General features: G+C 42.9%; 5 protein-coding genes across 7 annotated transcripts in view; 2 read left to right on the top strand and 3 right to left on the bottom strand.

Moving 5' to 3' along the window:
- Positions 1 to 3,027: 3,027 nt before the first annotated feature.
- On the bottom strand, positions 3,028 to 5,262 carry slc48a1b (solute carrier family 48 member 1b). Its single transcript, XM_088389778.1, has 3 exons — positions 4,863 to 5,262; positions 3,859 to 4,026; positions 3,028 to 3,752 (listed from the first exon to the last, which is right to left on the bottom strand). The coding sequence occupies exons 1-3, from the start codon at positions 4,990 to 4,992 to the stop codon at positions 3,616 to 3,618; spliced, it is 435 nt and encodes a 144-aa protein (XP_088245904.1). The 5' UTR covers positions 4,993 to 5,262; the 3' UTR covers positions 3,028 to 3,615.
- A 226-nt stretch (positions 5,263 to 5,488) lies between these two features.
- LOC148390379 (uncharacterized) lies at positions 5,489 to 13,222 on the bottom strand. Of its 2 annotated transcripts, XM_088390174.1 has the most exons (5): positions 13,084 to 13,222; positions 11,890 to 12,873; positions 11,082 to 11,626; positions 6,655 to 6,698; positions 5,489 to 6,586 (listed from the first exon to the last, which is right to left on the bottom strand). In XM_088390174.1, exons 2-5 carry the CDS (start codon positions 12,254 to 12,256, stop codon positions 5,743 to 5,745), a joined length of 1,800 nt encoding a protein of 599 aa, XP_088246300.1. In that variant the 5' UTR covers positions 12,257 to 12,873; positions 13,084 to 13,222; the 3' UTR covers positions 5,489 to 5,742. The 2 variants fall into 2 exon arrangements, with proteins under 2 accessions (XP_088246300.1, XP_088246301.1); XM_088390175.1 differs by lacking the exons at positions 5,489 to 6,586; positions 6,655 to 6,698 and adding an exon at positions 6,869 to 7,762 and having other exon boundaries at positions 13,084 to 13,210.
- On the top strand, positions 12,227 to 16,706 carry phf13 (PHD finger protein 13). The gene is made up of 5 exons (XM_088390178.1): positions 12,227 to 12,643; positions 13,556 to 13,660; positions 13,891 to 14,070; positions 14,171 to 14,570; positions 14,631 to 16,706. The coding sequence occupies exons 1-5, from the start codon at positions 12,599 to 12,601 to the stop codon at positions 14,873 to 14,875; spliced, it is 975 nt and encodes a 324-aa protein (XP_088246304.1). The 5' UTR covers positions 12,227 to 12,598; the 3' UTR covers positions 14,876 to 16,706.
- A 328-nt stretch (positions 16,707 to 17,034) lies between these two features.
- Positions 17,035 to 25,669, bottom strand: LOC148390377 (dnaJ homolog subfamily C member 11-like). Its single transcript, XM_088389435.1, has 16 exons — positions 25,544 to 25,669; positions 24,579 to 24,708; positions 24,395 to 24,468; positions 24,227 to 24,328; positions 23,989 to 24,117; positions 23,796 to 23,918; positions 23,047 to 23,120; positions 22,754 to 22,943; positions 21,765 to 21,850; positions 21,075 to 21,191; positions 20,837 to 20,992; positions 19,919 to 19,988; positions 19,780 to 19,837; positions 19,236 to 19,378; positions 19,038 to 19,167; positions 17,035 to 18,557 (listed from the first exon to the last, which is right to left on the bottom strand). The coding sequence occupies exons 1-16, from the start codon at positions 25,616 to 25,618 to the stop codon at positions 18,532 to 18,534; spliced, it is 1,683 nt and encodes a 560-aa protein (XP_088245561.1). The 5' UTR covers positions 25,619 to 25,669; the 3' UTR covers positions 17,035 to 18,531.
- A 1,720-nt stretch (positions 25,670 to 27,389) lies between these two features.
- Positions 27,390 to 27,977, top strand: part of LOC148390376 (calmodulin-binding transcription activator 1-like) — a 50,246-nt gene continuing 49,658 nt past the window's right edge. For both annotated transcript variants that reach the window (XM_088389433.1, XM_088389432.1), the window contains exon 1: positions 27,390 to 27,453. In XM_088389433.1, the coding sequence (XP_088245559.1) occupies positions 27,429 to 27,453 (25 nt within the window). In that variant the 5' untranslated portion in view covers positions 27,390 to 27,428. The remainder of the gene's footprint in view (positions 27,454 to 27,977) is intronic.

Below are 27,977 nucleotides of genomic sequence, written 5' to 3'. Positions count from 1 at the left end.
ACGAGGTCAGATGGTCTTAGTGTGCATGTGCTAATGTGAAACACATACGTGGACCAAGTGTTGATAGGAACCTTCAAGTGACCCAATTTCTTAGGAAAAAAAAAAGAGGACAGGGTGGGTTGAAAGAGATAAATGAACATCTGAATTTCTATCGACGGCTTAGGCGAGGGTGCAAAACATGAGATAAAAAAGAACATTTTTGCATATTCATCAGGCATGAAGCAACACTATTTATAGCAAGGCAGCACATGAAAGTCATTTTCACCGCTGAGTCAGCAGCTGAAATTCATTGCAGTCCCTTCGATTTGTGTGCAAGATTTTGCAGTGAGTCAGCAGACCCAGTGACCATCTGGCCTCTGTGGGCTTTACCAGTTCTCCAGATTGCTGCTCAAGGGAAATCATAGAAAAATTGTCACGTTATGTAACACGTGTCATGTAAGTTCATCACGCCTGATGAAAAACAAGACAAAAAGAAATTTGCCTGTTTTTAATGTACATCAATGAATCCCAACTAGGATGTCACGAGATGGGAAAAATTCAAATGTCACTGAATTTGTCTAAAAATTAGAACACATTCGTCGTGTACAAAAAGTCACACACACACAAAGACACAAAGAACCCACTGAAAGAGCAAAGAAATTCTTGCATAATATTGTGATGAATAACATGAAGACAAAGTCAGTTTCTTTGCACAATATTCTGATGAATAACATCAAGACAAACTCAGTTTCTTTCCAATCTGGAGAGATTTCTTCTTTTTTTTTCAAAAAAGTGTGACCTCAGGGTTGTTCAAGTTATAAGATTCCGCTGTACTGAGGTCCTTGGTGACCTCATCGCTCACAGCCACAAAAACATGATCTCCAGGCTCCAAATGTTCCCATGTTTTGATTGATGCCACGATTCACATCAAGCCAATTCTGAAGCCTCAAAGGGAAAAGATCTTACAGATGATTCTCTTTTTTTTTTTTAAACCTCCTTTTTTTGGAAAAAAAAATGATGTGATCATCTTCTATCTCACTATCTTGCTGCTAGGCCTGAAAGGCCTTTGTTGGGAACCCCAGACCCCAACAACACGTGAGCAATATCTATAATCTCACACTTCAAATAAGAATTAAGGGAAGCAGCGTCCGCTTGGGATGTGACGCTGTCACGCATCCACCTCGGCTCGGACTTACGGCGTCTTGTGTGCGAGCTGCAGGGGAATGCGTCGTTTCTACAACAGAGCCATTGCATTAGGAACGTCAACAAAGCTCGGCGGCCCCGCTTCAAAGGACTTGGCCTTCACATTGAATCAATCCCTTCTTCCATTAGATTAGGTGATCTTACCAAAGTTACATAGCGCTAACATTTCTTCATGGCTTTTCCAATCCCTAGCTCTGGTTCTGGTTCCCCCTGTGAAGCCACATCAAACACACCCTGTCATGGCAGATCCCTTTGTGCTCGCTGCAAACGGCAAATATGTGTCTCCCTAAAATGTTTCAGATGCAAGCTCGCCGTGGTCCCGAAGGAAGAGCGGGCAGGGGCGGCAGAGACCACGACGACAAAGAGGGTTGAGATATTTGATTTTAAAATTACAACAATAACAAAATACTCAAGTACAGATACCAGGAAAATATAGTTAAGTGAAGTAAACAAAGTGTTTGATTTCCCATCACATATCGCAAAGAGCTTCGAACATTCCGATTCCGTTTGGATCTCTCACTATGGATATTCCTTAAATATATGCCCGACTCAATCCGCAGAAGTTCCTCGGAAATCATTCCGGGACCACTGTCTTAAAATGCCAAAGCAGCTTCTTGATGTCAAGAAGCCCATCTGGTTCTCTAACAGTTCAAGATGTGAGCTTTTTATTTCTCTCTGTCTCCTTCCCTTTTTTTTTTTCTTTACCAACACAATAATCATCATATAAGTGAACCTGTCATAATTTCCATCAGTTGCTCTAAATATGATGATTGGAGTTTACATGTCCTGTTGCTTTTTATAACAGTTCTGTTTTTTTTAGAATTGCAATGCAGGCTGGTCCACAGATGCTCATAATATATTTGTTTAAAATCAAACACTGTATTTAATTGCATGCAATCAATGTAGTTTGGTCCTCAGAGGACCCCTGCTGTGTAATATATGGACCATTCTGCCGTCTCTGTTGTTAAAAAGTCGTAGCTTTTGAGCTTTTCATTGTACGGGATATTTAAGATATTTGAAAGGCTAAACTATAAACACCCAGTCTCACCGCACTCTGCCAGACTGCATTTAATACTTCGAGACTACTTCCTTCCCTGATTTGTGTAGAAAGGGGTCCCATAATTGAATAAAATGAGTCCCCTCCCCTCTTTACATACCATGTATACACACACACGCGCTCGCACACACACGCACACACTTTACAGCCTAGTATGTAAAGTTAATAGGGCGCATTTGGTTTTCAAACCCCCATTCCGCTCAGTGGAAACTGAGACGAGCAGTTTTTCAGTTTCCTAATGTTGAAGTTTATAACACTCAGCTAAAAATGTTGCCATGGTGATATGACCACCACATTGCAATTACCAAGATGCAAGCAGACTGTGGGAGCTGACAAACAAGCTAGTTGAACGCAATTAGGATAAAAACAGTGGACTAAAGAGTGTTGCAAGAACGGGAAAGAGTCACACGGTGAAGCTATATTTTTCACATATTTAAAATCTGCAGCAAGCGGATGTCAGCTAACTTTTGATGGACAAAATCAAAATATGGACTGTGTAATTGGCGGACTTCAAAGCTCAGGTTATTGGCCAGCATTTATTGTCGCTTTGGTATCGCTGAAGGGTGTTTTTCTTCAGAAATGTTTCTCAGGCCGCTGGCTGAGCCTTTTAATTGGCGCAAATCTTGCTGCTAATACCCAACAGTGACTTTTGCTTATGGCTAATTCCTCTAACCCCAAGTTTTATTCTTTTGACACAGCAATTAAATATTGTTCAGGAACAGAAACTGTCAAATAATCCCTCTGAGTAAAAAAGTGAAGTGTGTGTGTTTCACCACATTTCTCAGAGATATTTTTAAGCACTTTATTAATGCTACTCTTCTACAAAAATATTCACTTGAATACACAAAGTACCTTCTCACATGGTGAAAAGACCGCACAAATAATCTCACTGATCAGTAATTATATCAAATGTTATATTCGATTGAATATTATCAAGAGGGTATGGAATCAATAATTAAAAAATCATGCACAGCTTTTATATTGTACATAAAACAGCAGTCCAATTTCATTACCTTATTCCGAGGTCAAGTCACATAATAAAACAAAATTTAGAAGAGAAAAGAATGAAAAATGAACTGTCATACCTCACTTATGTGATTGTGAAACATCATATGTACTTGTATGTATTGTTGGATTTGTAAGGCCCTCTACTGGCGATCACTGAAACTGCATTTACAGATGGCACAAGTGTGTGTGTGTATGTGCGAGTGTGTCATCGTGTGCTTACTGACCACCAAAGGAAAGAAGTAACTGGGGTGAAAGTTCATCCAAACACTGAGTATTACCTTTAAAAAGTCATCCATCACACAATCTCCTCTGGCATAAGACGATGGAAGCTGGTCCCTTTAGTTACTGTGTGACATTATTAACAACTTTCAGAAGTCCCTGAGGATACTGATGTCGGCAAATTCTTTACGATAGCGGTGGGCTGACAGAGCGAGAAGGAAAGCCCACTTGAGGCTCATGAAGCTCCAAACACAAGACAGGTAAAGACTACGAGGGTCAGTCAGGGCTGCAAGAGAGAGAGAAACATTACATTGTTACTTATATTAGCAATGTAACAGAATCATCCATTCATCCACGCCAACCTCACTCCTACATAACGAATGAGTACTCACGCTCCTTGTAGTGTATGGCAATTGACAGGAAGGTGATGAAAGCAACGACCGCGAGCACAGAGAAGAATACACCAATGAAAAAGAACAATTTGAGCCCCTTCAGCCAGGTCCGCCAGTGGTCTTGCAGGTACATGATGTGGGTGATTAGGGTCCACAGTGCCAGCACACCTGAAAGGCAGAAGAAGAAAAAAATCCTTGTTTAGGGCAATCGTTACACATGCACAAATAGAAAATGAAAACACACGCAAGGAGCATGAAACAATGTTAATGATAACTAAATGTGTGAATAAATCATTATGGTGCTTGATGCGTTGCCGCCACCCTGCGTTACCTATACGCAATTACAACGACCATTCCCGATCGGTGGCAGCGTTTAGTCACTACTGCTGTCAGTAGTCGGTATTTTGAGAAATAGTCACAAGTGGGGTCGGAAAACTTGTTACGTACAAGATCTAAGATTGCAGAAAAGACTGTTGCTTAATTGCACATGTTCAATAATTGCAAGAGTAGGAGATTTTTTTACCCTTGTGCTCACAGCATGACTCGGCAAGTTTCCAAAGGGACGCTTCATTTCCCGTCTTGAGTCACATGCAGTGAGGCTTCGCCAAATCTACACAAGTGGATCGTAGCCCACCACATCTAAAAACGTCTCATTGATCCACTCGCACAATCCAAATGACTGTAAAGTGGTTGCGTCCACTGGGAACCGCTTCAGCCAGCTTTAAAAAACATGACGTCAATGATACAATAAGATAGTCTTAGAATCTGAAAATGTAATTTCAGCTCGCGATTAAAATGTTATGAAACAATTTGGCTCGGGCCAAACTTACAGTTTTGGGAGCAGTAAAAACCAACGTGGGAATGTTTTAATAATCATGTATTTTATAAGTCGGTGTGCAGGATGGCTCTTTTTTTTTTCTTGATCTAAAAACCAAGGAATAAGTCAGTTTGTTGACTTGAGTCGTGCACGTTTCTCGTGGCAAATGTTGACGGCTCCACTTTACCTGACAGTCCTCCCATTGCTGCTGTCCACGGCTGATGGTACACGACGTTCCAAACCAGAAAAGCAGACGTCCCCACCAGCAAACCGACCGTAGCATAGCCAATACTCACGTACGTTTTGTTTATAGCCATTGTACCAAGAAAAAAAGCGTTAAAATGAGATTTTAAAAAGAGAAGCTCACGAGTTGAGCTGCTTCAAAACAAACACCGTTTGGTGAGCGCATAGGCGCAAAAAGAGAAACGTGGCGCAGTTGCTGTCATGCACAAAAATCCTTCTCCAAAGCACAGCGTTTTACAATCGAATGTTTACCTTGTGGCCAGGCTCAAATAGAACGCGGCTGTTTTTACGTCATCTGACTGACTGGGCAAATCAATTTTGTTGTGCGAGCGCAGCGACCTCTTTGGGCGCAGAAGGAAATCTCGACTTGTGGATATTTATGACACTTATCAAGGTGACAGTTATCGAACTTTTTTTGGCATCGTAGCAATTTCTTCTTTTTGTGCAATGCTATTGAATTATTATTTTCTAAATTAATTAAATATCCTCTATTTGACACAAGAAACTAGCCCACGATTGAGAGGGCACCACCCTTTAATGCATTTGCAAAATATACAGCAAACTGAATCGAAATACAAATCTCTGACTTTAATTGCACCTAAAACAGTATAAAGTATAAACTTGTTAAGAACAATATAATTGATATATTTTTATATAATATATCCCTCTGAGTAATGTAGAACACATGCATAGGAGAGTGGGGGATTTTTTTCCAGGGTAGGATTCATGGAGAAAAAAAAAAAACAAATAACCACAATGTATTGTTGCCAAAACCTTCTTCCAGTAACACGAACAAATTGCAATGCATGTCAGAACTTCAGGCCTTACTTTGAAAAATGTGGCAAATACTGATGGAAATAATACTCCTCCACCTTTGCTTTCATTTTCTCAATGAAATCTATGTCTCTGAAGATTCTCTGGACCAGTGCGTCCTCCTTGGCGAACACCAGCAGGTCACACCATGACATGCCCGTCACCATCATCTGTGCCTGGATGAGCACGTAGTGCTCATCTGTGTTTTCCAGGCAAACTTCTTCATTCTCAAATCTCAAGAATTTGCATTCCGCAAAACTCCGGAGGGTGGAACAGCTGACATATACCAGTCCAAAACAGGGATCCTGCTTTGGGTCATACACCAAGCCATGAGGCCGGGCCCCAAGCCATGGAGAATCCAAGTCAAAAATCAAATCGCAGGGCCTCCAGTTGACACACACGTTGCGACAATACAAACGAAGCGCTTGACTCTTCACTTCCTCCTCTTGCTGAGATGATATGGAGGGTTTTTTGCCCATGGTAAAGATGAGGGGCTGTGGCTGACACGGTCCCGGTTGAACTTTGCGGCTCGCTTCAGAGCGGTAGCTCTTGGTCATCTTCTGTATCCGCTTTGTAGGCTCTTTCTTTTTTTGTGCGGTCTGCTCCAGATTGCCAGGTGAGGTGTGATGTGGCAGGGGAAGCTGCGGCCACTCGCAAACATTATCGTGATACGTAAAATCTTCTTTTAAGGACATGGGATGATCTTGAGGAACATGATCGAAAGTGGTGACCATATCTTCTATTTTGGCAATCGGGGGGTTCTCTTCAGGACAATCCTTGGAGCGTTGGTTGAGTTTGGCCAAAAAAGTATGAGGAGGTGGTGAAGTAACATTTGTAGACTTGTCGGGCCTTATCCTGGAATAAACCATGCAACATCAAGCATGTAATGAAAATCTGATAATGTGCTTTTGCATCATTCTTACCTTGGGAATTCTAGGATGGTCTTCTGCACACAACATTCAGGTATCTTGTTTTGGAGGGAAGGAGATAAGAGAGAGATTTGATGCCTTGACTACAAAATGCTTCAATAAATGTGTGAATAAATCTTTTTTATTTATGTCCGAATATTTGTAATATAACTAACAGTAGACCCTTGAAAATTTTGGGCAATCAAACAGAAATACGCAGAGGACCAACTTTAATCAACATGAAATATTTAATGACTGCTCAAAATTTTTTCATTTATAATTTAGTACAGTATATGTGGTTCTTAAATGGTGTTTAATTGAGATTGTCTATTTTGAATTTCTGAATTGTAACCAGAACATTTGTCATACGTGACAAGCATTTTCTTTTTTTTTTAAACAGTGAGCATTGTAAGGTGCAATGACATTATGCGGGTGCATAAAAAGTCCCGATACTCCGACAGTCCCTGTTGTTGCACGTTGATCCTCAGTAGTTTTATTCTGGAGTCCCTACTGGCAACGTCTCAGGACAGCGAGCCCTGTTAAAGGTCTTCTTTGCTCTTCTTTGGCGTCTTGACGGAAAAAAAAAATCGTGTTATGAGAGAAAATGCTGGATGTCAATGTTTTGAAATCCATCCTCAAATCTCTTGATATCTCCCTTTCCAGCTCTTGCAGCCTCCCTCGGTCTTAGCACGCCGTGGATTCCGCTTCTCTCCCTGAAATTAACAAACCAGCCCTTGCTGGCCTTGAACTCCTCCGCACTTCCCCCAGGGTTGTCTCGGGTGAGGGCATTATGCAGCTCCCTTGCCTTGTCACAAATAAGGGTCTCTGACACAGTGTCGCCCCTCAACTGTTTATGAGTGATCCACTCGAGCAGAACTTTTTCCACCTCTTCCATTTTATCAGTTCTTCTGCTGCTCAGCGTTTTGACCCCTTTGGCCACATCGGCAGCTTTGATGGCTTCTTTTCGCTTCAATATGGTCGATACCGTCGACTTGGCCATTTTGTATTGAAGAGCCAAGTCAGAGACACGTGTGCCTCTCTCCCACTTGGCGATAAGTTCCTTTTTCAGTGCTATAGTGGTCATCACCGTTTTCCTCTTTGGCTTGTCATCCTGGGTACCCTTCTGTGGTGACGTGGGATAGGTATCACACATGAAAAGATCATGATAATGAAAAAAAACAACAACAAAAAACACTTTAGTATTTATCCTTAAAAGTTCAACTTTCATACATACAGTGTTTAGTTTATCCGCCCCGCAAACTGGACTTCCAAAAGGGTCCACTGTGGTTTTTATTCAAGCCCTTCAGAAAATGTATTTAACATGCAACTAGGCACGGGCCAATTAGTGGCCTGATGGTTTGCTGTGGCTTTAAAAGTCCAGGATACGATTATCGCTAATAGGAGGGAGGCAGCAAGACGAACAACACACTGCAGACACGGATGCCTTTTTGCTCTGTGCATTGACCTAATTAAAATAAAAATGGTGCCAGCGGGTACTATTTAGCCCACAGTAGCCCATAGGTTTTTAAAAAAAGGGTCAGTTTAAAGCTGTAACTTGAATACGGTAATACCATTTGTTTTTGTTACGTCAGAATCGAAATCCAGCCCATGCCTACATACGACATAATATTAAAAACAATTCTAGAATATAAATAAGGAAAAGTGGAAATTTTCTTTATAACATAATACAGAAAATCCAATTAAAATCAAGATGTGAGTGGAAACAAATTTACAAGTGAAGCAAGGTTTTTCAAAACTACTGACTTTTATTTCTTTCAACTTGAAATTCAACCCATTCAGGTGCACAACAACACAAGCTAAACACGTGAACACAGAGTAAACATATAAGTTAAGACAACACATCAGCCCCATTAAATACATGGCCTTTAGCCACTAGCCTATACAATACACGAGGGGCAGAGCTGTACTGTGTGTGTGTTGCAGATATACTTTTTGCACTTGATGCATGTATATCGTGTTTTCCTGTCCATCTTGGGTCCACACACTTCGCACCGCTTCTTCTTGTTGCTTGTGTTCACAACCTAGAATAATGAAAAGATCAGGAGTTTTACTAACACCTCTCTCTCTCGCTCTCTCTCTCACAAGGATTCCCCTTTGGACCTGAAAACTCCAGAAAGGATGAGAACTCCAAAGTAAGTATGTAATTGGGTTGGTCCATTTCCTTCCACCTCTCTCCAAAAACAGGTCTTCCTTCTAAATTAGTGCAGTCAAGAATAATTTCCTGGATGGAATCTGGGATAAAAAGCTCAAAAGAAGACTTGATGACTTGTGTGTGAGTAACTGCCATCCGTGTTGGCCCTGGTTACATCTTCATCACATTGGCAGCCTTGCGGGGTGGCTCTTTTCTTGGGCGAGAAGACCATTCAACTTCAGAATTTTTTGACATCCATATTTCCTCACTTGCTCCTTCTGACTGGCTTGTTCTGGGCCAGGCTGCTGACGGCCTGGTCCTGTGGCTCGTCTTTGTTTTGGAACTGGCTGATGCTCAATCTCATGATCTTCTTCAGAGTCATTGTCAGACTCTGAATTTTCTGAAATGTGATCCTTAAATTCTGAATCCTCTCCCTCTACATCATCAGAGCACCTTTTGGCCATCTTGATCGTTTGTGATAAGAAACCACACTGGCAAAGCTATAATTATAGTGTATAAAATTATTATTGTTAAAAATCCATGACACTCAAGAGTTCTCTGGAGGCGTGAGTAAATCAAGTGAGACAATGTTTGAGATTTATTGTATCATTTATTAACCTGACATTAACGATCAACCACTTTATGTTAGGATATGCAGAAAAACACATTGTTCACAAAGTTTGACAGTATGTGCCCCACAGATGTACTTTTGGCAGTTTCTGCATGTGGTTTGTGTCTTTGTGTCCTTGAGTGCAGCACACACCTCGCAGCGCTTTCTCTTTCCACTGGATGCCACCTAGAATAACAAAATAAAAGATCAGGATGGTTCAGGATTTATTTGGTTTATTTCTGACACCCCCCCCAACACACACACACACACACACAAACACACACAACTGCAACAGGAAACTTACCTGAGAAATTTGAGGCTGTGAGAAAAGTTTTCTTTGAAGCATCTTTTGGCTCCCATCTGAGTTCATTCCCATCCAGATTGTAGATGCTTTACAAGGCCTGACATCCAGCAAAAGAGAAAATATGGCAAGTGGCCACTGAAATGCTTTTCTTTGTCGCAGGCCAGCACCCTGTCTTCCTCCAGCAGTGACAGTCACATAAGACCTCTGGTTTATAGTTCCTTGTTCCATCGCTGAGTAGCAAGCTCGTAAATACAAATGGAGGGATATCCTCTCACACTTAGAACTTCAGATAGCTCCATCTTCCTCCCCCAAATTCTTTAAACATTCCAATTTTTTTTTTTTTTTTAAATGCTCCTGTTCTGGGTTGTACAAAATTTGCCTCAGAGAAGACATTGAATCTCTTGGGGGAGATTTTGCCTCTAAAAATCACCCTTCCTGTCTCAGCATTTCACAGACTTGCAGTTAGCGACACTAACAAGGATGATGGTGCCAAAATAGGTATGCAAGATACATGATGTTCTTCTCTTTCCACTCGTAGAACCATTTGTTTGGTTGATACTTGTTGAAGTTGATAGCTTGAACAACAGGTTGAACTTGATAGCTTGAAGATCAAGGCGAATTATTTCCATTATGTCAGGAAGTGGATCACTCCAGAGTGAAGATGAGATCGTTCCCGTGCCTGGCTCTTGGGTTACTCCAGCCGTCGCCTGTGGTGCTCCTCCTTGCCGTGTATAGTCCAAGTGAATCTTCAAAATTTTGTTTCAGAATTCCATACTCCGAATCGATTGCTAAATGATGCCCATATTCCCAGACACCTTTCTCTTTCACAGGACCTGACTTTCCATTTATAACTGTCATAACGTGACAGGTCGTATTGAGGGTGGAAGATCTTTTATCTTCTTCCATTCAAATGTAGGTGCAAGGCATATCACTTAAATGGTATGCAATATCAAAGTAAACAAGTAGTTGGCAGTTGATTTTTGTTTAGCGGCAAAAAAGACAAAAAGAAAACAATTCTTCATACCCCAGTTCAAATGCTCATTTGAGGGGAGAATAAAATAATAAACAACTCTATGCACACCGCGTCTAACTAAGAAGTCGTTTTGCAGTTGCACACTCCCCCTCCAAACACGAGGGAGGTAGAGAAATGTGCAAACTGAAAAACTGTTTTTATTTTAGCAAACATTTTTAAAAGGACATTTTAGGGCTATAATTTAACACGATGCCTCATCATTTTTGCTCATGGTTATCATATCGCCAGAATCTAGTATAGGCCCATGCCTACTTTTACCAGTTTTGGTTTTAAAAATTTGAAAACCACACAACAGTAACATTACCATTTTCAATCCTCTTCCAAACAAATAGTGAAACATTACCTTTTTGAGGGGTATCTTAGGATGCTCCTGATGTAGCAGATCTTGTTTTGTGTTTTCCCCACTAGTGCTTGGCTGAGTGAATTCCTTGGCTGTGTAGAAGTCAAAAATTTGAAGTGCAGGCGTGTCTTGCTCTTTGGGTTCACTTTTCGGACAATCCATTGCGGCGCCAACATCCATTCCACTCTCTTGTTTTAGTGCCAAACTTCTATTGTATTCAATATGCTGCTCATGTGGTCCATTTGCCAATGGCTCTGACACATTGGTTTGCTTGTGTGCAAGTATACCAGCTATTTCAAATGCACATGGCTCTGACAGTCCTGTTTGTTGCATAGCAGCCATTGCCTCAGATTGTCCCATTGCAGATGACACTAGTACTTCCGTTTGTTCCTCTTTAGTTGTATTAGCAAGTGGATGCAAAACATCCGTTGGTTTCTCTTCTGTCTCATCAGCCCATACCTGGGTATGCTCTATTTTGAATCTTTTGGAAATTGGCTCTGCTACTGTCTCCTCAGGTGGTTGCTCTCTCACAGCCAATCTGTTGTGATCTTTGGGGGGAAAAGAAGACGTTCTACTTTACTTTTGGTATAACAGGTGCAAAAAAGTATTTCCTAGTCTGTTAGCAAGAGTAGAAAATGGTTCAGGGGGGTCACAATTCTTCGAGAGCGCAATATAAACAACTTTTGAGGCTCAGAAGGAAAGTAGCTTAAGAGCTACTTGAAGCGACTTTCTATGTAAACTACACAATGAATATTATTCGTTCCCATTTTTCAAAACGCTGTATGTGAATGTTTTAAGTGAAGTTACTAACCTTTTACGGCTATATTCCACCGAGGGTTCCTCTCTTTGTTCAGTAAGGACCGTAGACAGTCGATCTCCTCTTGGTATCCTTTCACAATGAGCGCCACTTCTTGGGATATCTCCATGGCGAAGCTGGTAAAGCGTTCTGTTAAATGGATCTGAAACGCTTGCATGTGGCTGACGGTCGACATGTCGGAATAATGAAATGCAACGCAACAGCAGCTGTTTATCTTTGGGGTACGCGCGGGACTCGAATGACGACGACACGAGACAAACGAGAACCCGGAAAAGAAACGACCCCCGTTTCCGGTCAGACTCTTATCTTTATCGCAATGTAAGCCCACTTGAGCGCCCTGCCTACTCAAGAGGGCGTCCATGAGTCACGCCGTTTAGGAGCCACCGAGGATTCACTGAAGCAGAAGAAGAGCGGGCAGTGGGCAGGCTGCTGTTGGTGACAGCCGCCAGGCGAAATGAGCTACACCCCCTCCACATCTAACTGATAGGGAGAAGACATTACGGGACGTTTTCATGGGCATACAGCCTTCTGCTCACTGACGGCACGGTTTCCAACATCTAGCTGGCGCCTGTTGCCAATCGAGCATTCACTCTTGGAGTTTTTTAGTAAACGTACGTTACGTTAGCTTCGGTGTTTAAACAGTGGCACCGAAGCTCGTACACAACCGCGTCGCCTGTCAAGATAGTATTAACACTCGGAGAAGATGGGTGACATCAAGCCGTCGACATCTCCTGCTTTCCAGTCGGAGGTAAGTGACTGTCGATCGCAGTAACTCATCGATGTGCTGCCAAGTTGTTTTGCTTCACTGCTAACGACGCAAGAGAATGTCAACTTGCTGACCGCTTGTCATCGCACTGTTAGCCTGTGAATTCACTGACATCATGTGAGAACATGAATGTGATCAACTTGCTCACGGTGATTTCGCATTTGCACTCACCGTCCGTCGACTTGAACACTTTTAAGCGTGTGTTTGTTAACCTGCAAGAAAGAATTAATCGGTTTGCACCACTTTGGATAGATTGTTAATGTTCAATCATTTTGAAAACATTCCATCATCATCATTGCTAACATGCTAACGTGTGCTAGCTAAGCATGATGGTAGCCAAAGTCCGTTCGAAAAAAAGATCGCCTCTTATTTCGAGAACCAATGTGTGCTATTTGTGGTAAAGAAAAAAAACAACAACGAACATTGCTTTGTTATTGTTGAGGCTTCACTGTTACTTGCTAGCCGTGGCTAGCCTTACAGCTCTTGTGACTGCTGACTGTCCATTGCGAGCCCACATTTGTTGTCGATGAGAGTTAACGTTGAGTCGTGGGGGGTTGGGAGGACTGCTCTCAAGATACTTAAAAGACAAATTCGCCTTATTTGCCCTTACGCAGCATTTCTTTTCAAATAAAGCACATTGTCGCTATGTTATTCTTTTTGGATGACTGTAATTCTTGCATCAGTGACACACACATTACACTAGGAACATTATGAGACGATGTTTATCCATCTTAATCAGTGCTTGACTTAAAGCCCCCCTTATTTTTCCACTAAGACTGAAAAAATTAACTATTGATCACTATTATGACAGAATACATGTACAGGGGAACATTCAAACTTAATAGTAAAGAGACCTTCTCACCGCTGGCGCTAACTCGTGTTTCTGTGTTCTAGAGCTACAGTCCACCATACAGGAGGAGGAAAAGGACAGTGGAAGATTTCAACCAGTTCTGCACATTTGTCTTGGCCTATGCTGGTTACATCCCTTACCCACAAGAGGTAAGTCAGGCTCGTGCTGATATTTTTGATAGTATCTTTAAGAATCAAATTTGGACAAACAGTAAATAGTGGAAGGCCATGTCAGGAACAGGAGAGTCTAATTCTCCTAAATGTTTATGGTTTACTAGCAAGGTTCCTTCTGAGTGAAAAAACAAAGCCCCAAAGACACTTGAGTAAAGCTGAGTGGAGCAGATGCCAGCCAGACCTAAAATTGTTTTTACTATTTACAGAACTCTTCACTGCGGAGTACTTCCAGCCCTCCCAATAGCACTGGAAGCACAGTTGATAGCGATGGCTGGACTCCGGGGCCATCGCCATCTTGTCCCCAACACCCCTTCATGGTCCCCCTGGACAGGAGCAGAAGCCATCCACAGATGGGGGGCACACTGTCCAGTCACATCAAGAAAGATGTGAGTTGAGCTCAGACAAGGGTGTGGAAGTTTGCAACAGATTTTGCTCTCAGGGTTTGATTCCATTCACATACTTCCACATCTATCTTTATTTGCGCAGCACACATTCACCAGCTTGCATCCAGAGGATCGTAGGAAAGCTGAGAAGCTGAAGAAGAAAAAGAGGAGAAAGGAGAGGGAGCTCCAGGCCGGCGAAGAACACGGGCAACCTAACTTGCCTCCTCCGTTGCCCTTGGGCGACTTGCCTATAAAAGAGGAGCCGGAAGACGACATCAGCATTCCGCTCCACCCTCAACGCGTCACCAGTCCGTCCCAGTGCAAAGAGGAGCAACAGGAAGAGCGCAGGCAGTGGGATGGACGAGACCTGGAAGAAGGGGTAGTCAAGGTCCAGAAAGTGGAAGGCCTTTCTGGAAGCAGAACGGTGTTCCGCCAGGGCAAGCAGGTGGTGTTCCGAGATGAAGATGGCTCGGGAGAGGATGAGGATATCATGGTGGACTCAGGTATGTGCTTCAATATGCTGGTAGGCTTCCAATTACTAATTACATTATCTCTCCTCTCAGACGACGACTCATGGGACCTGGTGACGTGTTTCTGCATGAAGCCGTTCGCCGGCCGCGCCATGATCGAGTGCAACAAATGCCACACCTGGATCCACCTGTCGTGCGCCAAAATCCGCAAGAGCCACGTGCCCGAAACGTACATGTGCCAGAGCTGCCGAGAAAATGACGGACCCGCAACCGCAGGAGCCGACGCCCGCCGCTCCCACCGCCCTCGCATCGGTCCGCGTAAACACCTGCTAGAATAACTTCCAAACGCCCTCCTGAAGATTTTCTAAGAGCACTTGTGGACCTTTAGCAAGCTCTCCTATACCTCCACTTGGGGTTACCTTAGCTCTGCCGATGTGTACTTGTGCTTCCCTACAGACTCTCCGCGTAAGGCAATCACTGAATGATACACTACTCAGAAAAAGTTAGGGCTACCTGGACTTTTGTTGGAATTTCAGGATGTGCCTACAATTACTAGAACGTTGACAGGGGAACCAAATTCGACCTTGTGTGCAGTTTTGAATGCAGTCTAACATCACCGATTTTGCCTTTCAGCTTCTTAGCAAATGACGAGTCCTGCGGAAAGTACCGAACCATGTGAACAGTTAGACGAGCATTCAAACGTTTTGACGTAAAATGAAGCTCACCTGTCAAGGTTATGGTACATTTTAGCGCCACCTGAAAATTTCATCCCTAACTTTTTGACTAGTGTCCGTAGATGACTAGCCTAGCAGCCAACGGCTACAGTTGAGACCGTAGCGACTTGCGAACACTGGAAGCTGCTATGTCGAGTCCCTCTACAAACTGCCACCCTCTCTGGTGCATGCTGGGATGTGTCGGAAAGAAACGTTTGCACTTTTTCTCACTTTAAAACAAACCTTTTGACCCTTTTGGCAAACAGGTACGTTCAGATGTGACTCGATTTGATTTCTTTCCCCAAGCGGCTTCTTGATGGTATGAAACCCAAGTGGCCGTTTTGAAGGAGAAAACAAGTAAAGCCTGCTTCAGATGGTGCTATAGTATTATTCTGATAATTCAATAGACTAGAGCTAAGATCTAGACTACATCTGCTTCTTCTGTCCCTTTTGTTATTTAAGTCCATTGTAGACACACAGAAGCCCAGAGAGGTGGTTATTCTTTCTTTCTCAAGCTGTCTTCCAATTTCGGATGCTGTGTGTATCGAAGGTTAGGGCGATATAGTTCACTTCTTTCCCTCCTACACTTGACTTAATTTCCACTGGTCAAGGATTGTCATTCATAAGTATTTTAACTTAACTATCAGTTCAGCTGTTTCATTTTTAAGCTTCCTGCGTCAAATATATTTATGGAAGGGAGTGAAGGCCGTTCCGTTCAGTGCTTCTGCAGAAAATGTCATGGTTAGTTGACTGGAATAGGGTAGAGAGTCTCTCAAGAGTGTATGTGAGTGTGTTTGGGGGGGGGGGGGGAGGATAATGCATGTGCTGCTATGAACATATCTAATTTCTGGTCTTTTATTATAAGATGCTCATCTGCATATGAAATAAGCTCTGGTGTCTCATCACTTCATAAAACTTCACAGCAGTATTCACATACTTTCACCCTTTTCAGCTTTACTGGGAAATTGCTTTTTTTTTTTTTTCCGGACACTTTTCTCTTTAAACTCGCTGCCATTCGGATAAACTGTTTAAGCATATGTGCCATGGACCTGTTTTGTGTCAGTTCAAGAAAAGCCATACTCCAGCGTAGAGTGACATGAGAGACTCTGAGATACCGTTTTTATCCTAGGATGGGATTTTCGCAGACTTTGACCAGAGGATATTTGTGCAGTTGGCAGACTGATGCCTTCTGGTGCTGTGTTGCCAATAATCAGCCCAGTTGGGATGTTTCCTAAATGACAAGCACTGTTATGTCTTTGAGAGCCCTCTTTTTTTGAAGATCACTTAGATGTATAAGTACTATTAACAGTGGTCCGTGTGATAAAAGTTGGTTTATTCTGATGGGTTGAGTTCATCCTCTCTCTCCCCTTTGAGAATGTGTTCTTGTGTACTGTGTGGTGAAAACTGTTTCTATGAAACTAATGTAAAGTATTGTAAATAAAGATTTACCATTTTATCCATTGTGTTGTTTGTATTAATCGTGCAACATAAGAGTATCGCATCTTAAACCCTAACTGATACTGATATATGATACCAGCAGTGGGACTAGGCCAAGATGGACAAAATCATTTAAGGTTTTAAGCAAGACTTAAGTGACTTAATTAATTTTGAGCAGCACACATTTAGCTCAATGTCAAAGTGAAGCGACCTCACCTGTGTTTTTTCACGGGGTGGCTTATAGAGATGGAGGAAATTTCAGTTGTCACATCTTGAGTTGCAAACCTTGAATGTTGCTGTTTGCCATTTTTAGATTTTTTTTACTTGCTCCCCAGAAATGATAACTCTTTACTTCTGAATTGAATTTATTGTAGTAGTTACAGATGAGCGCAAACACTACAATTTATTTTGTACTACATAGGGACATTTTAGAAATGGCTTGGAATGTAACAGTTCGGATGCTTTTCTTATGCTGACCTGAAAGTGATGCTGCAGCAGACATGAGCACAACACCTGCCAAAAGAACTCACTCGGTCACAATATTAAGTACACGTGCAATTCCAAAGCAAAAATAATGTCTGTAATTTAATATGGTGATAATATGTGTCGTCGAACTACTTGAAGAGGTTTTTTCTTCCCTTGGTTGAATAAGGTCTCCTAAATATAAGAAACAGGATCTGTACTTGATTGTAATTCTACATCTGTCTGAAAATGTTAGCACTAAATTACTTCCACTTATAACCAGAATTATTTGCAGCATTCAATCATTTCAGTGCAAAAATATTAAGTATTTTCTTCTATTACAGTCTTGATTATAATTGCTATTATAATGCCTATCCTCACAAATAATTGTTTGAAAGAATAACATTTGAGAAAACACCTCCAAACTCAAGGGGGCACATTATGTGGAGAAAGTGCAATTATTCAAGTTAAATAAAAAAAAAAAAAGGAAAATTATTAAGATATGACTCATATGCTCTCTGCTGATTCAGCCAACATTCCATCCTAAAACAATTAAGTAAAATCCATTCCAGAGGAGCTGGATCCTTCTGTCCAAAATTCATGATGAAAATGTTAAATAAAAATAAACATGACACATTTGCATCAGAGCTTATGTGTTAGTAGCAGTCAAAATGGAAAAAAACTACTGCGACTAACACAACTAATAACGTAGAAGACAGAATTTGAATGACAGCGGATGACCATTTCCCACAACGGCCAGATCAGCACCCTCGTAAGCACGCTGTCACTTCCGTTTCCCTAATATCCTATTTTTCACACATTTACACACAGTGACACCAAAGTGCGGAGCAGACATGAAGTAAAACATGTTGACGTGACCTTAACAAAAAGTAACCTTCAGTCCGAGTCATCCTATGACTTAATCCAGTTTGCATGGCGAGTATATTAGACGCTGTAATACATCATAAATGTTCCGAAGGACAAAGGGTGATGAATAAAGTCCACAATAGAGGTAGAAACGCACTTCTCCTTACGTGACTGCATACTTGACACGGTGATGAAACTTGACATCTGCCTGCAAAACTTTGACCAATCACCGATGGCACCATCATGATGGGCCCTTCTGTTGAGTGCTACTCGGTCCTTCTTCGGTGGACAGATGATATTTGTGCCGCTCTGTCAAGTGTCAAGCAGACGTGCGCTGCAAACTCCCAGCGGATGCTTTAGCACCACAGCTGGGAGTCGCTTTGTAGGAAAAAAAGGGAGTGGAGGAACTTGATAAAAGATTCACTATTACCACCACAGAGGAGGACCAAAGGCTGGACAAAAAAAGTCCAAAAAGTGCATTTGTTCCTTCATTTCCCTGTGGTGCTCTGTGGCTCCTAGGATTCACTTTCAATCTTGTGAGCTGGAGAAAAAAAAAAGAATTGTTTAACTATGAGAGCAAAACCACCAAGTGGCATATTCTCTCACTGTGATATGACTTGGATTGCTAAAGTCTGATAAAACGTCAGAGCAGTGTGACACAAAAGTGTTCTTATCACGTCAATTCACTAAGCCAGCCTTTCCCAACCTTCATTGAGCTAAGGCACATATTTGACATTTGAAAAATCCCACAGCGCCACCCAACAAAAACAGCGCATAAAATATTATATCCGCTGAAATAAGGATGATGTCATCTCTACTTGCAATTTTTTCTTCCGGCTAAATGCAGGCATGTTAAGATGAACACAAAATTATTATTCTGTTGTATGAATAGCAACAGGTGGATGCACAGATTTAATTGTGTTTTCTGCCCCCTAGTGGAGGAGCACCTAATTGTTTTGCCTGGCCGGATGAATGGCTAGATGAAGCCAAACGAAATGCTCGGAAGCTGCGGTCAACTCACATTGCTTGGGTATCCGCAACGGCTCGTTGTCTGCGGAGATGACCTGGTGCATGACTCCTCGGAACTGGTAGAGCAATTTGAGGGCCTTCTCTTCTCCCACGCAGGGATCGTAGAAGCCCGGCAAGCCCGCCTGGGCCGAGGGAAGCACTTCATTTGCATTGCATCGAAAAGGCAGAAAATCCAAATGCACACGCGCACCTTGGAAGTCTCCGTGAGGATGAGTTTGGAGTCCTTGACCAGGCATTGCAACGGCATGGTCACATCAATGACTTTGGCTTTCTCCTTCTTCTGGCTGGTGTCGGACACAAACTTTCCATACCAGGCATTCAGGATGATCAGCCCTACAACAGTTCAAAGTGTCATTTGCTTTTGTGCCTCTAGATGTATTCATCTTGAAGAGCATCTGAAGGACAAACCCATTGAGCAAGTGTCTCCTCAAATAACCATGTGCAACCTCTACATAAACGTGACAGCAAATTAATTAGCACACTGAGGTCGGCGTTGTGATTTATGGCAAAGTGCTCCGACGCAGATTTACACATTTAACCTCTGTAGACGCTGCGGCATGCAGATTGGCTTCACAGCACGGGATGATGGAAGTTTTGAGTCCTGGAGCTACAGTGTACATCATGTGGCTGACAGCCGCTGTGACAAATGCGTCTGATTTACACCTTGGGAGTCCTATTAAGTTTGGAACCTGTCTACAAACTCAAAGTGGTCATTTTCACACGTTGCGTTTTACCCATCTTGGATTCTTCTGCCTCTATAATCCTCCTCACAGACTCCTGCATCAGCAGAACCTGAAAAAGGAGAAGGTGCAGAAGTTTAGTCCCCAGCAGCGGTGATCAATGATTTCATGTGAAAAGTTGAACAAGACTCACAGCGGACTCAGCCTCCTGCTTCTTCTTGGCAATGTCTGTGGCTGAGCTCTTCCTCTGCAGCTCCAACTCTCTGAGAAGCACAGGAACATAATACTAAGTAGGACTGACCGTGGAGGCTCGATAGTGCCCCCTCCCCCCCAACCCTGTCACAATATTGTCAGCAAATGAGGCAATAACAATGCCAAATAGAGATTGCGAAAAATGGAGCAACTTAAGTGGTAAGGCAGCCGATTAAAATGCAGAGACTGCTGTCACGGCTCCGTCAAGGAAAACTGAAAAACTCTCTGAATCCCAATTTCGGAGTGCCATCACACCACAGTTAGTAAGTCGAGTAAACAAGTAAATTGGCGTGACGGTGGAGTGGCTCTCCTGCAATGATGCGCAATCTCGGTGTAAGGCTGTCCGTCTCGTAAGAAGCATTAGACTCGAGATTTTGCGTCACTATTTGGACTTCATTTTTTATATATTTGAAGGTGAATTGGAAATAAAATGTGTTCATCCACTATCTTGAAGCTGCCGCTCTGATGCAAAAAAAAAAAACAACTTCAGTAACGGCGGAGGTTCAGCTCGTGGTGGCAAATTCTAATTTGGCTCGCTTTTGCATGTGGGGAGTGTCGAGGATATGGTTGCGATATTTCTGTGAGCTACTTGTGGCTGTTTTTGTATTTTTATTTCTTGTGTCCAATACAGTAGCGTGAATGAGAATTCATCACTTCAAAAAGAGATGTAAAGATATGATTCATGCAAGGTCATGCAAAAAATATTTTTTAAAATGATTATTATTTACATGTTTAGGATTGACTTGTAATCTTTTACACTGCCCTACTGCAGTAGCTATGAATTTGAAAGACAACATCTCTTGATATAAAAAGCAAAATAAGTGAACACTCCGGCAAACTGAATAAAACATGTACTGACTCTTCCTTCTGCGCTCGCGTGTAGGGGATGATGACAAATTTGTGGACGGCCATGTAGAGCACCAGCGGCCCCACCGTAGCATAGAACACAGCACTGGGCAGCAGCTGGTCCGTCAAGTGGAGTGGAAACAGATACGTCTGACTGGCACGCGCCAACCTGCAAGAAAGCACCCATGACATCATCCCACATGGCCCACATTATACAAGAAGGATCCGTCAAACACTGGGCCGGTCACTACTTGATCTTCAGCGTGACTCCCTGAGGGACGCCGACGCTGACGGTTGCTGACAGAACACTGTGGCGACTGATCTTCCTTTCTGCTCCGTATTCCAGCACCGTTCCGAACCAGCCTGTCCTGGAGAAGGAAAGACGCAGACGTCAATGCGGCCACTACTGACGATAGCAACGTGGGCGGAGGCTGAACAACTCCCAGCCCTAATCATATATGATCAAACATTACACACAATTAACATTTGCAGGAGAGCAAATATTTGATCATCAATCATTTGAGCAAAGTCGGGGCGGTGAAATATCCGATTCTTTCTTTGAATAAAAAGATGTTTGATCGCGAAATATGTGCAATTATTTAATCTCCCTTTGATACTTACACAGAGTGCGAGTGCTAGATTGTTAAACTATTCAAGAATCCTGATTTCTGATCAGTCCAGCTGTTAAATTAAATTAATTGGACAGTCACGATCAAGACTGGAAATGACATTGTGAAAGTGATTAGATTCTTTTATGAATTAGATGATTATATTAATTGGAGTATTTTTTTTCCAAGAACTTGGAATTGATTGCCTGGAGGGCTTTTGCCATAGCCAAGGCAAGCATGCATGATGTGCTTCTTCATTCATGTCATCAACAATTAATTCCACATAATCAATACATATTTTTCAATTCAACTACTAGATCACATGCCACTTACTTGACTGAACCTTTGACTTTGGTCTGGTCCTCGTCTTGGAACTTGTACTGGTAGCTCATCATGAGGTAGGAGTGCAGAACGCCAAGCTAGGGAGACCATTTCAATATTACATCTTAATGGGAGCACAAACAAACTGCTCCAAAAAAAAATAGAAAAGGGAGAGCTAATAATCCTCAGTCTGGATTCACGTTTTAAAGCGCCTTCTAATTTTAGGATGTAATAACATGAACACCTTTCCGGTGCAGTTCCTCTCCGTCTCCGTAATGATGAATGAAGCCATTAAATAAACAAGTGCATCTCAATAAATTAGAATATTGTGGGAAGCTTAATTAATTACAGTAATTCAATTCACAAAGTAAATTACTTTTTCTTTTTTTTATGAGTAATTTAGTTAGTTGCGGCCGGTAGAGTTTATTTCCTGAACAGCACTGCACTGAACAGAACTTGAAGGCCCTGCAGCGCATAGTGAATACGGCTGGTAAGATTATTGGTGCTTCGCTTCCCTCCCTGAAGGACATTTACACCTCCCATCTCGCCCGCAAGGCGACCTCGATTGCCAGAGATGTGAGTCACCCGGCTCACTCCTTGTTTGACCTTCTGCCCTCTGGGAAGAGGTACAGGAGCCTGCGCTCCCGCACCACCAGACTCGCCAACAGCTTCTTTCTCCAGGCTGTTAGGGCCCTGAACTCGCTACCCCCTTCTGCGTAGCGTGCGGCACTGTTGCGCTATTTTCGGGAATGTCTGCTGTACGCGTTTTTACGCTCCTCTTAATTAATTATTTATTTATTTATTGTTGTGTTATTTATTCATTATTTATTCAGCACGCTTTTGTTATACTTGTTTACTGTTTGTCTGTTGTGAGCCATGTCTTGTCACCGTGGGATAGGGGGGAACGAAATTTCGGTTTCTTTGTGTGTCTTTGGCATGTGGAGAAATTGACAATAAAGCTGACTTTGACTTTGACAAGGACAGAGAAATGTTGGGATCACCTGTACAGCTAGAGTGAAGTGACTGCTCTTGGTGTCGCGCACCACGCTCGTGGTCATGGCACTGGTGGGCCCCCAGCGCCACTGCAGATAACCCATCGTGTTTTGATCCAGGTGGCGTGCTGTCATCAAAGAACAGCTGGGGCGTAAGCCACGGGGGGAAAACTGCAAGCCGCACTGCGCTGTCAAGAAACTGTGCAGAGGATGGCAGAGAGCAGATAGATCAGGATAATAAATAGATCAGAGGAATAAATAGATCATAGAGAATAACAGGAGGTTAAACACTCGGGTCATACCATCGTTGCGTGACATTACGAAACACCTTCAGTCCAATAAGAGGTCCTAATATGTCTCCTGCCCCAAACTCCACCTGCATGGATATGGGATTACAAAAGGGAGACAAAAATAATTAGGATCGCAAGCAGCAATGATTATATTGGAGCCTCAAAACGATCATCAAAATTTGACGCCATGCTCCGCCCGCATAAAATGGCGTCGGAAAAGAGCTATGCAATTAAGAGTCCATCTGTCGAGAATAGTGATTCCCAACCATCAACGGTGATGAGGCAAATTAGGCAATTTCACTTTTGTTCCCATTTCAAAGAATTTTTCACTGTAAAAATGTTTCGATTTTTTTTCAATCTAGCTATTTCAGCAATTCATGCTATCATAGAATGAAAAACAACAGACGTACATAAATAATGTTAACGAACAGATTTTTGGAGTGGGTGTTTTGAGGACTCCTACCCGATAGACTCGCTTGCAAAAAATAAAACATCAGGCATGATGAATTGGCCAAAAAGACAATTCATTTGTTGGATGAATAATAACGCTGATTCCAACGAGGGCTTTTGCACACCTGATGCTCAACCAGAACAATCGTGGGCACTTAATTAAGATTCATTTATCCATCATGGCTGCACGATTGCAGCATTCCTCACCCTTTATTGATCTAAGGCTCGCATTTTAGATGAGTGAAATCTCAGAGCACACACCAAACAAAAATATCACAAAAATTGTGAAGACCAAAATAAAGATGGCTCACCTCTCCCCAGCCTTTAGCAGATGTAACCCTCCGAACAGTCATGTTGATGTTGCCCCCTCCGTTGCCATTGTGTGTCGAGAGCGAGCCAGAGAGCACTGCTGTGTCAGAGTTCGTCAAAGGGGCCTAAAGAAAACCGATAAAACGCAAGTGTCTAAATTGTGCCGTGTGATTTTTGCATTCTATTTTGTTTTACCTCAATGGACTGTGAGATGTGCATCTTGTTGATCTCAAGGTGAGGAAAACCTCCCCCTGGCGTCTCCTCAAAGTCCTCATCGTAACGGTCAAAGAGGTCGGTCGCATCCACACCCACGCTGATGGTGCCCTATTGATGAATAAATAACTGTTTGATTGTATTTCCCAAAACATTTCCAAACGGAATGTCATTATCTTAGTTTCGGGTTTGTATTTGAAAGGAATACGACGAACAGAACCTTGGGGTTTGTTCTTTGCTGCAGCTTCCTCTCTTCTCTTTCTCGTTGAAGACGTTCATACTCCTCACGAATTTCTGCCGGTGTTCGTTTCCGTTCCACCACCTGGACAAGCATATCATCGTATTGAGGATAAAGACATAAAAAAATTGGCGGGAATACAAAACTTACCTCCCAACCCTCTACTTCCAAACCTTTCTTCCCAAAGAGGTCATAAATCGATCGAGCGTGAGAATCACTTAGCACTTAGGGAACAGAGGGAAGCAACTTGGTGTGAAATACATTAAAAGGTAGAGAGAGAGTCAGACAGCTAGATAGCAGGCAAATCAAATAATATTTCATTACATGTGCTTACCTTCAAAAGCTTGGTGTACCTGGTTGAAAAGCTGTTCAGCCTGTATTTTCAGCTCAGGGTCACGATGTTTGTCAGGATGGTAGAGCATGCATAGCCTCCGATACGATGCTTTCAGCTCCTCCAGAGTCGCCTGGGATCACAAGGAAACAAACAAGGCCAAACTCAAAGTACATTAAATCAAAAAAACATTCTCAGATACAAACAAACACAAAATCAACCATCGTTTTAACTTTGGGGATTTAGGAATCCAGGACAATAAAGCTGAGAGACTGAACATACAAAATATTGCAATATTGCAAAACGGGGAATACTATAACAATACTGGCTTGGTACTGGTACTATAGGGGGCGCTGTAGCCCACTTTGACTCGTTGGTGCACTATTTTTCAGTTTTCAGAAAACACTAAACGAGGTTGCAGGTGCAACTGCTAGAATGGCAAATTAACTGGATCACCAGGTATGCAAGTTTTATTTAGTACATTATTATATTTGAACATTTTAGTCGGATTTAATGGGTTTTCCTAATTGGGGTGTATAGCACAGCGAGGCAATAGCTCAGTGTTCGAATATCAGCTGCAACCTCGCTGTGTGAAGTTTGCATGATCACTCCAGCCTTGCTTCTCTCGGGATACTCCAGCTTCGTTCCAACAATATGCATGACATTTGTGCACCAACTAGTAGCATGCAGTTGTCAACGTGTGCCTCACTAGTAACATCCTACTTACTAGTACGTGCATTTAATTGTCTTACTACGAATGCATAGGGTTTAAGATTGACATCAAGATGATCGAATAAATGCTAAAAATAAGGTTCATTGATGTCTTTGCAGCATCACCCCGGTCTTAACCTCTTACATCCTCGCTAGCTGGACGACGCTCCAAGTGCTTCACGAGCAACCTAAGCACAACGATCACAGTGACGGACCCTAAAAAAATCAAGGTCGGTGTAAGACATCGACATGCATACCTCTTTCCTCACGTTGAGTAGCGAGTAGTAATCCTCGTTATTGAACTCGACATCATCGTCTAAGGACGCAGCCATGTTCAAGCTCACTGTAAGTTCCGCCCACACCTCGAGTGAAACGAAAGCTTATTGGCTGACAAAATCTGGAGTTCAAACTGTTTTTGGCGTCCTCTGCAGGCAATGTGAGGAAACACTACCGTCGACAACCTCATTACTACCTCATTACTTTTAACGACTTTACTTCACATTTCAAAGTTGAAGAACAAATAAAACGTGAAAATTATATTGCAGAAATACCAAATGTAGGTATACTCACCGTACTAAAGAAGTGGTACAATGAAATCCTTCCATCCGTCCCTCAATCCATGGGTCCATCTATTTTCTAGTGATTTTCCTATTCAGGGTAGCAGGGAGCTGTGGAGCCTATTCCAGTTGACTCTCGCCGAAAGGCGTAATTCAAAATGTCATCATTTAATCAAAATCAGATGATTGCAAATAGGCCTACTAAAAAATAAACGATTATTATGAGTGATTTTTCTAAGTACATAATCGTTATTATTATCCAATTACCATATATAAGCAATATATTAATGCGGCTGCTCCGTGTCTTTGGCTAGTCAATTTTTAAGAAGGTCCTTGCTCAACTTGTCAGTGTCATATCGCGTAAGCCATTGATGGGATGTATTTATTCATGTAATGCTCTAGGGTCTTCTCCGTTTTTATTAGCGCACTGAATCCTTTAAAACTGCGCAGATTCAGTTCTACAAGATTAAAGAGAAAGTAATTTCATTGGAATCCTTTTGAATCTCCGCCATGACTAACTGATTATGTGTGACACAATTATTATACTTTCATAAAGACAAAATAAATGTAATATAAGGTGTCATTTAACAATTCATGAATCTGTCACCAGCACTAATTAGTTTCTGTGGGTTAACATGTAATAGTAGTGTTAATGTCAGTGTCATATTTCTGCTTGAATTATGTACTGTATAATCATAGATCCACGTGGCTCTCTGTTTCTCAAGGTTAAGGTGAATGGAAACTTCTGACTATGATCTGGAGCGAAATTGTCTATGCCAAACTCAAGGCAGAAACACAGTGGCATCAGAGCTGTACATTGTTTGCTTTTATTTATGTGCACGGGGTAATTCTGTTTTTTTAAGACAAGCGTTTGAGTATTCTTACCGCGTTAGACTATTTTTAAAGAAGCCAATGAAAGTCGTGTGGTCTTTAGAAACTTTGTACCGATCAATCTCCTGCTGCTTTTTATCACGTTTCCAGCTGGCGGATGCTCCTCCAATGCGCATGCGCGCGGCCTGTGCAGGCGCGTGTGGAGCTGTCCTTTCAGCACCAATGACAGCGGCCGCCTGCCCACGCGCATCTGCAAACTCTCCTCTCTCGTGGCTTTCAACCCCGTTTTTTCACTGCTCTTTGAAACGGCGAGAAAGCGACTGCAGCTTCTTTGCGCGAGACAAAACGATGAAGCAGCGCTCGAGGAGGATGAGGAGGCTGTCAAGGTTGTCCTAGAATACAGACGTGGTGAAGTGACGTTATAGGGGTGGCAGGGGAAGCGAGGGGCGCGCGCGTGAACGTCAGTGGGCGGGGCCTGCGGGAAGTGCTCCCATCGCGGATCCCCGCTGTCGATCACCACTCGACCCAATCGTACGACCGAACGCGGCAGGTTCGCCCGCCCATCCCCGCCGAGTAAACTTCTCGGTCCCGCCCCCTCCTTGAGCTGTCCTCTCCGAGTGTGCACGCGCGTGCGCCCCCCACCCCCCCTCGCCTCTCCCCACCCCGCTCCTACCACCACCACTAGGTCGAGTCGAAGAGGAGGAGGAGGAAGAGGAGGAGGAGGAGGAGGGATGAGGCGCGCGGCGGAGGGGAAATGGCTGCCGAAAACAAGCCGGAAGGTAAGACAGAAATATCGGTTTTAATTTGAGGTGGCACCGTGTCGCTATATTAAGCCTTCAGACGAGGCGATGACGGGACGCAGGGGGACCGACGAGGGAAGAGATAAGAGCCGGGCTTTCCCCTTTCTTGCTGTCCGTCCCAAAAACACGGAGGCAGGCTGGCTTGGTGCTGAAGCAGCGACAGCATAAATAACCGAGACAGAGTTACTGTGTGCTGTCGGTGGTGCTAGGATGCTGTCGAGCCGAGTGCTTTCGAAGCGATTTAACGCGGAAAAGGATGAGGAGAGGATGACAGTGGTTCACGCTGAAGGAATTCAGATGCTGCGCGCGTGCGTGTGTTTATGTGTCTCTGCTTAAAGTATAATAGACCGCTGCATTTCAAATTCCTGACACATACAACACTCAAGAGCTCTCAGTGTTCCATGTCGTGTCTGTGTGCGTGCATGTGCGCGCGTGTGCGTGTGTGGAGTGGGCGTGCGTGTGCGCGTGTATTTGTGCGCGCGTGTGTGTGTGCGTGTTTATGT

This window comes from Syngnathus floridae, chromosome 11, assembly GCF_059516105.1.
Source record: "Syngnathus floridae isolate MCC-2025c chromosome 11, RoL_Sflo_1.0, whole genome shotgun sequence".
Taxonomy (NCBI): domain Eukaryota; kingdom Metazoa; phylum Chordata; class Actinopteri; order Syngnathiformes; family Syngnathidae; genus Syngnathus; species Syngnathus floridae.
This window is presented reverse-complemented; position numbering and strand designations above follow the sequence as displayed.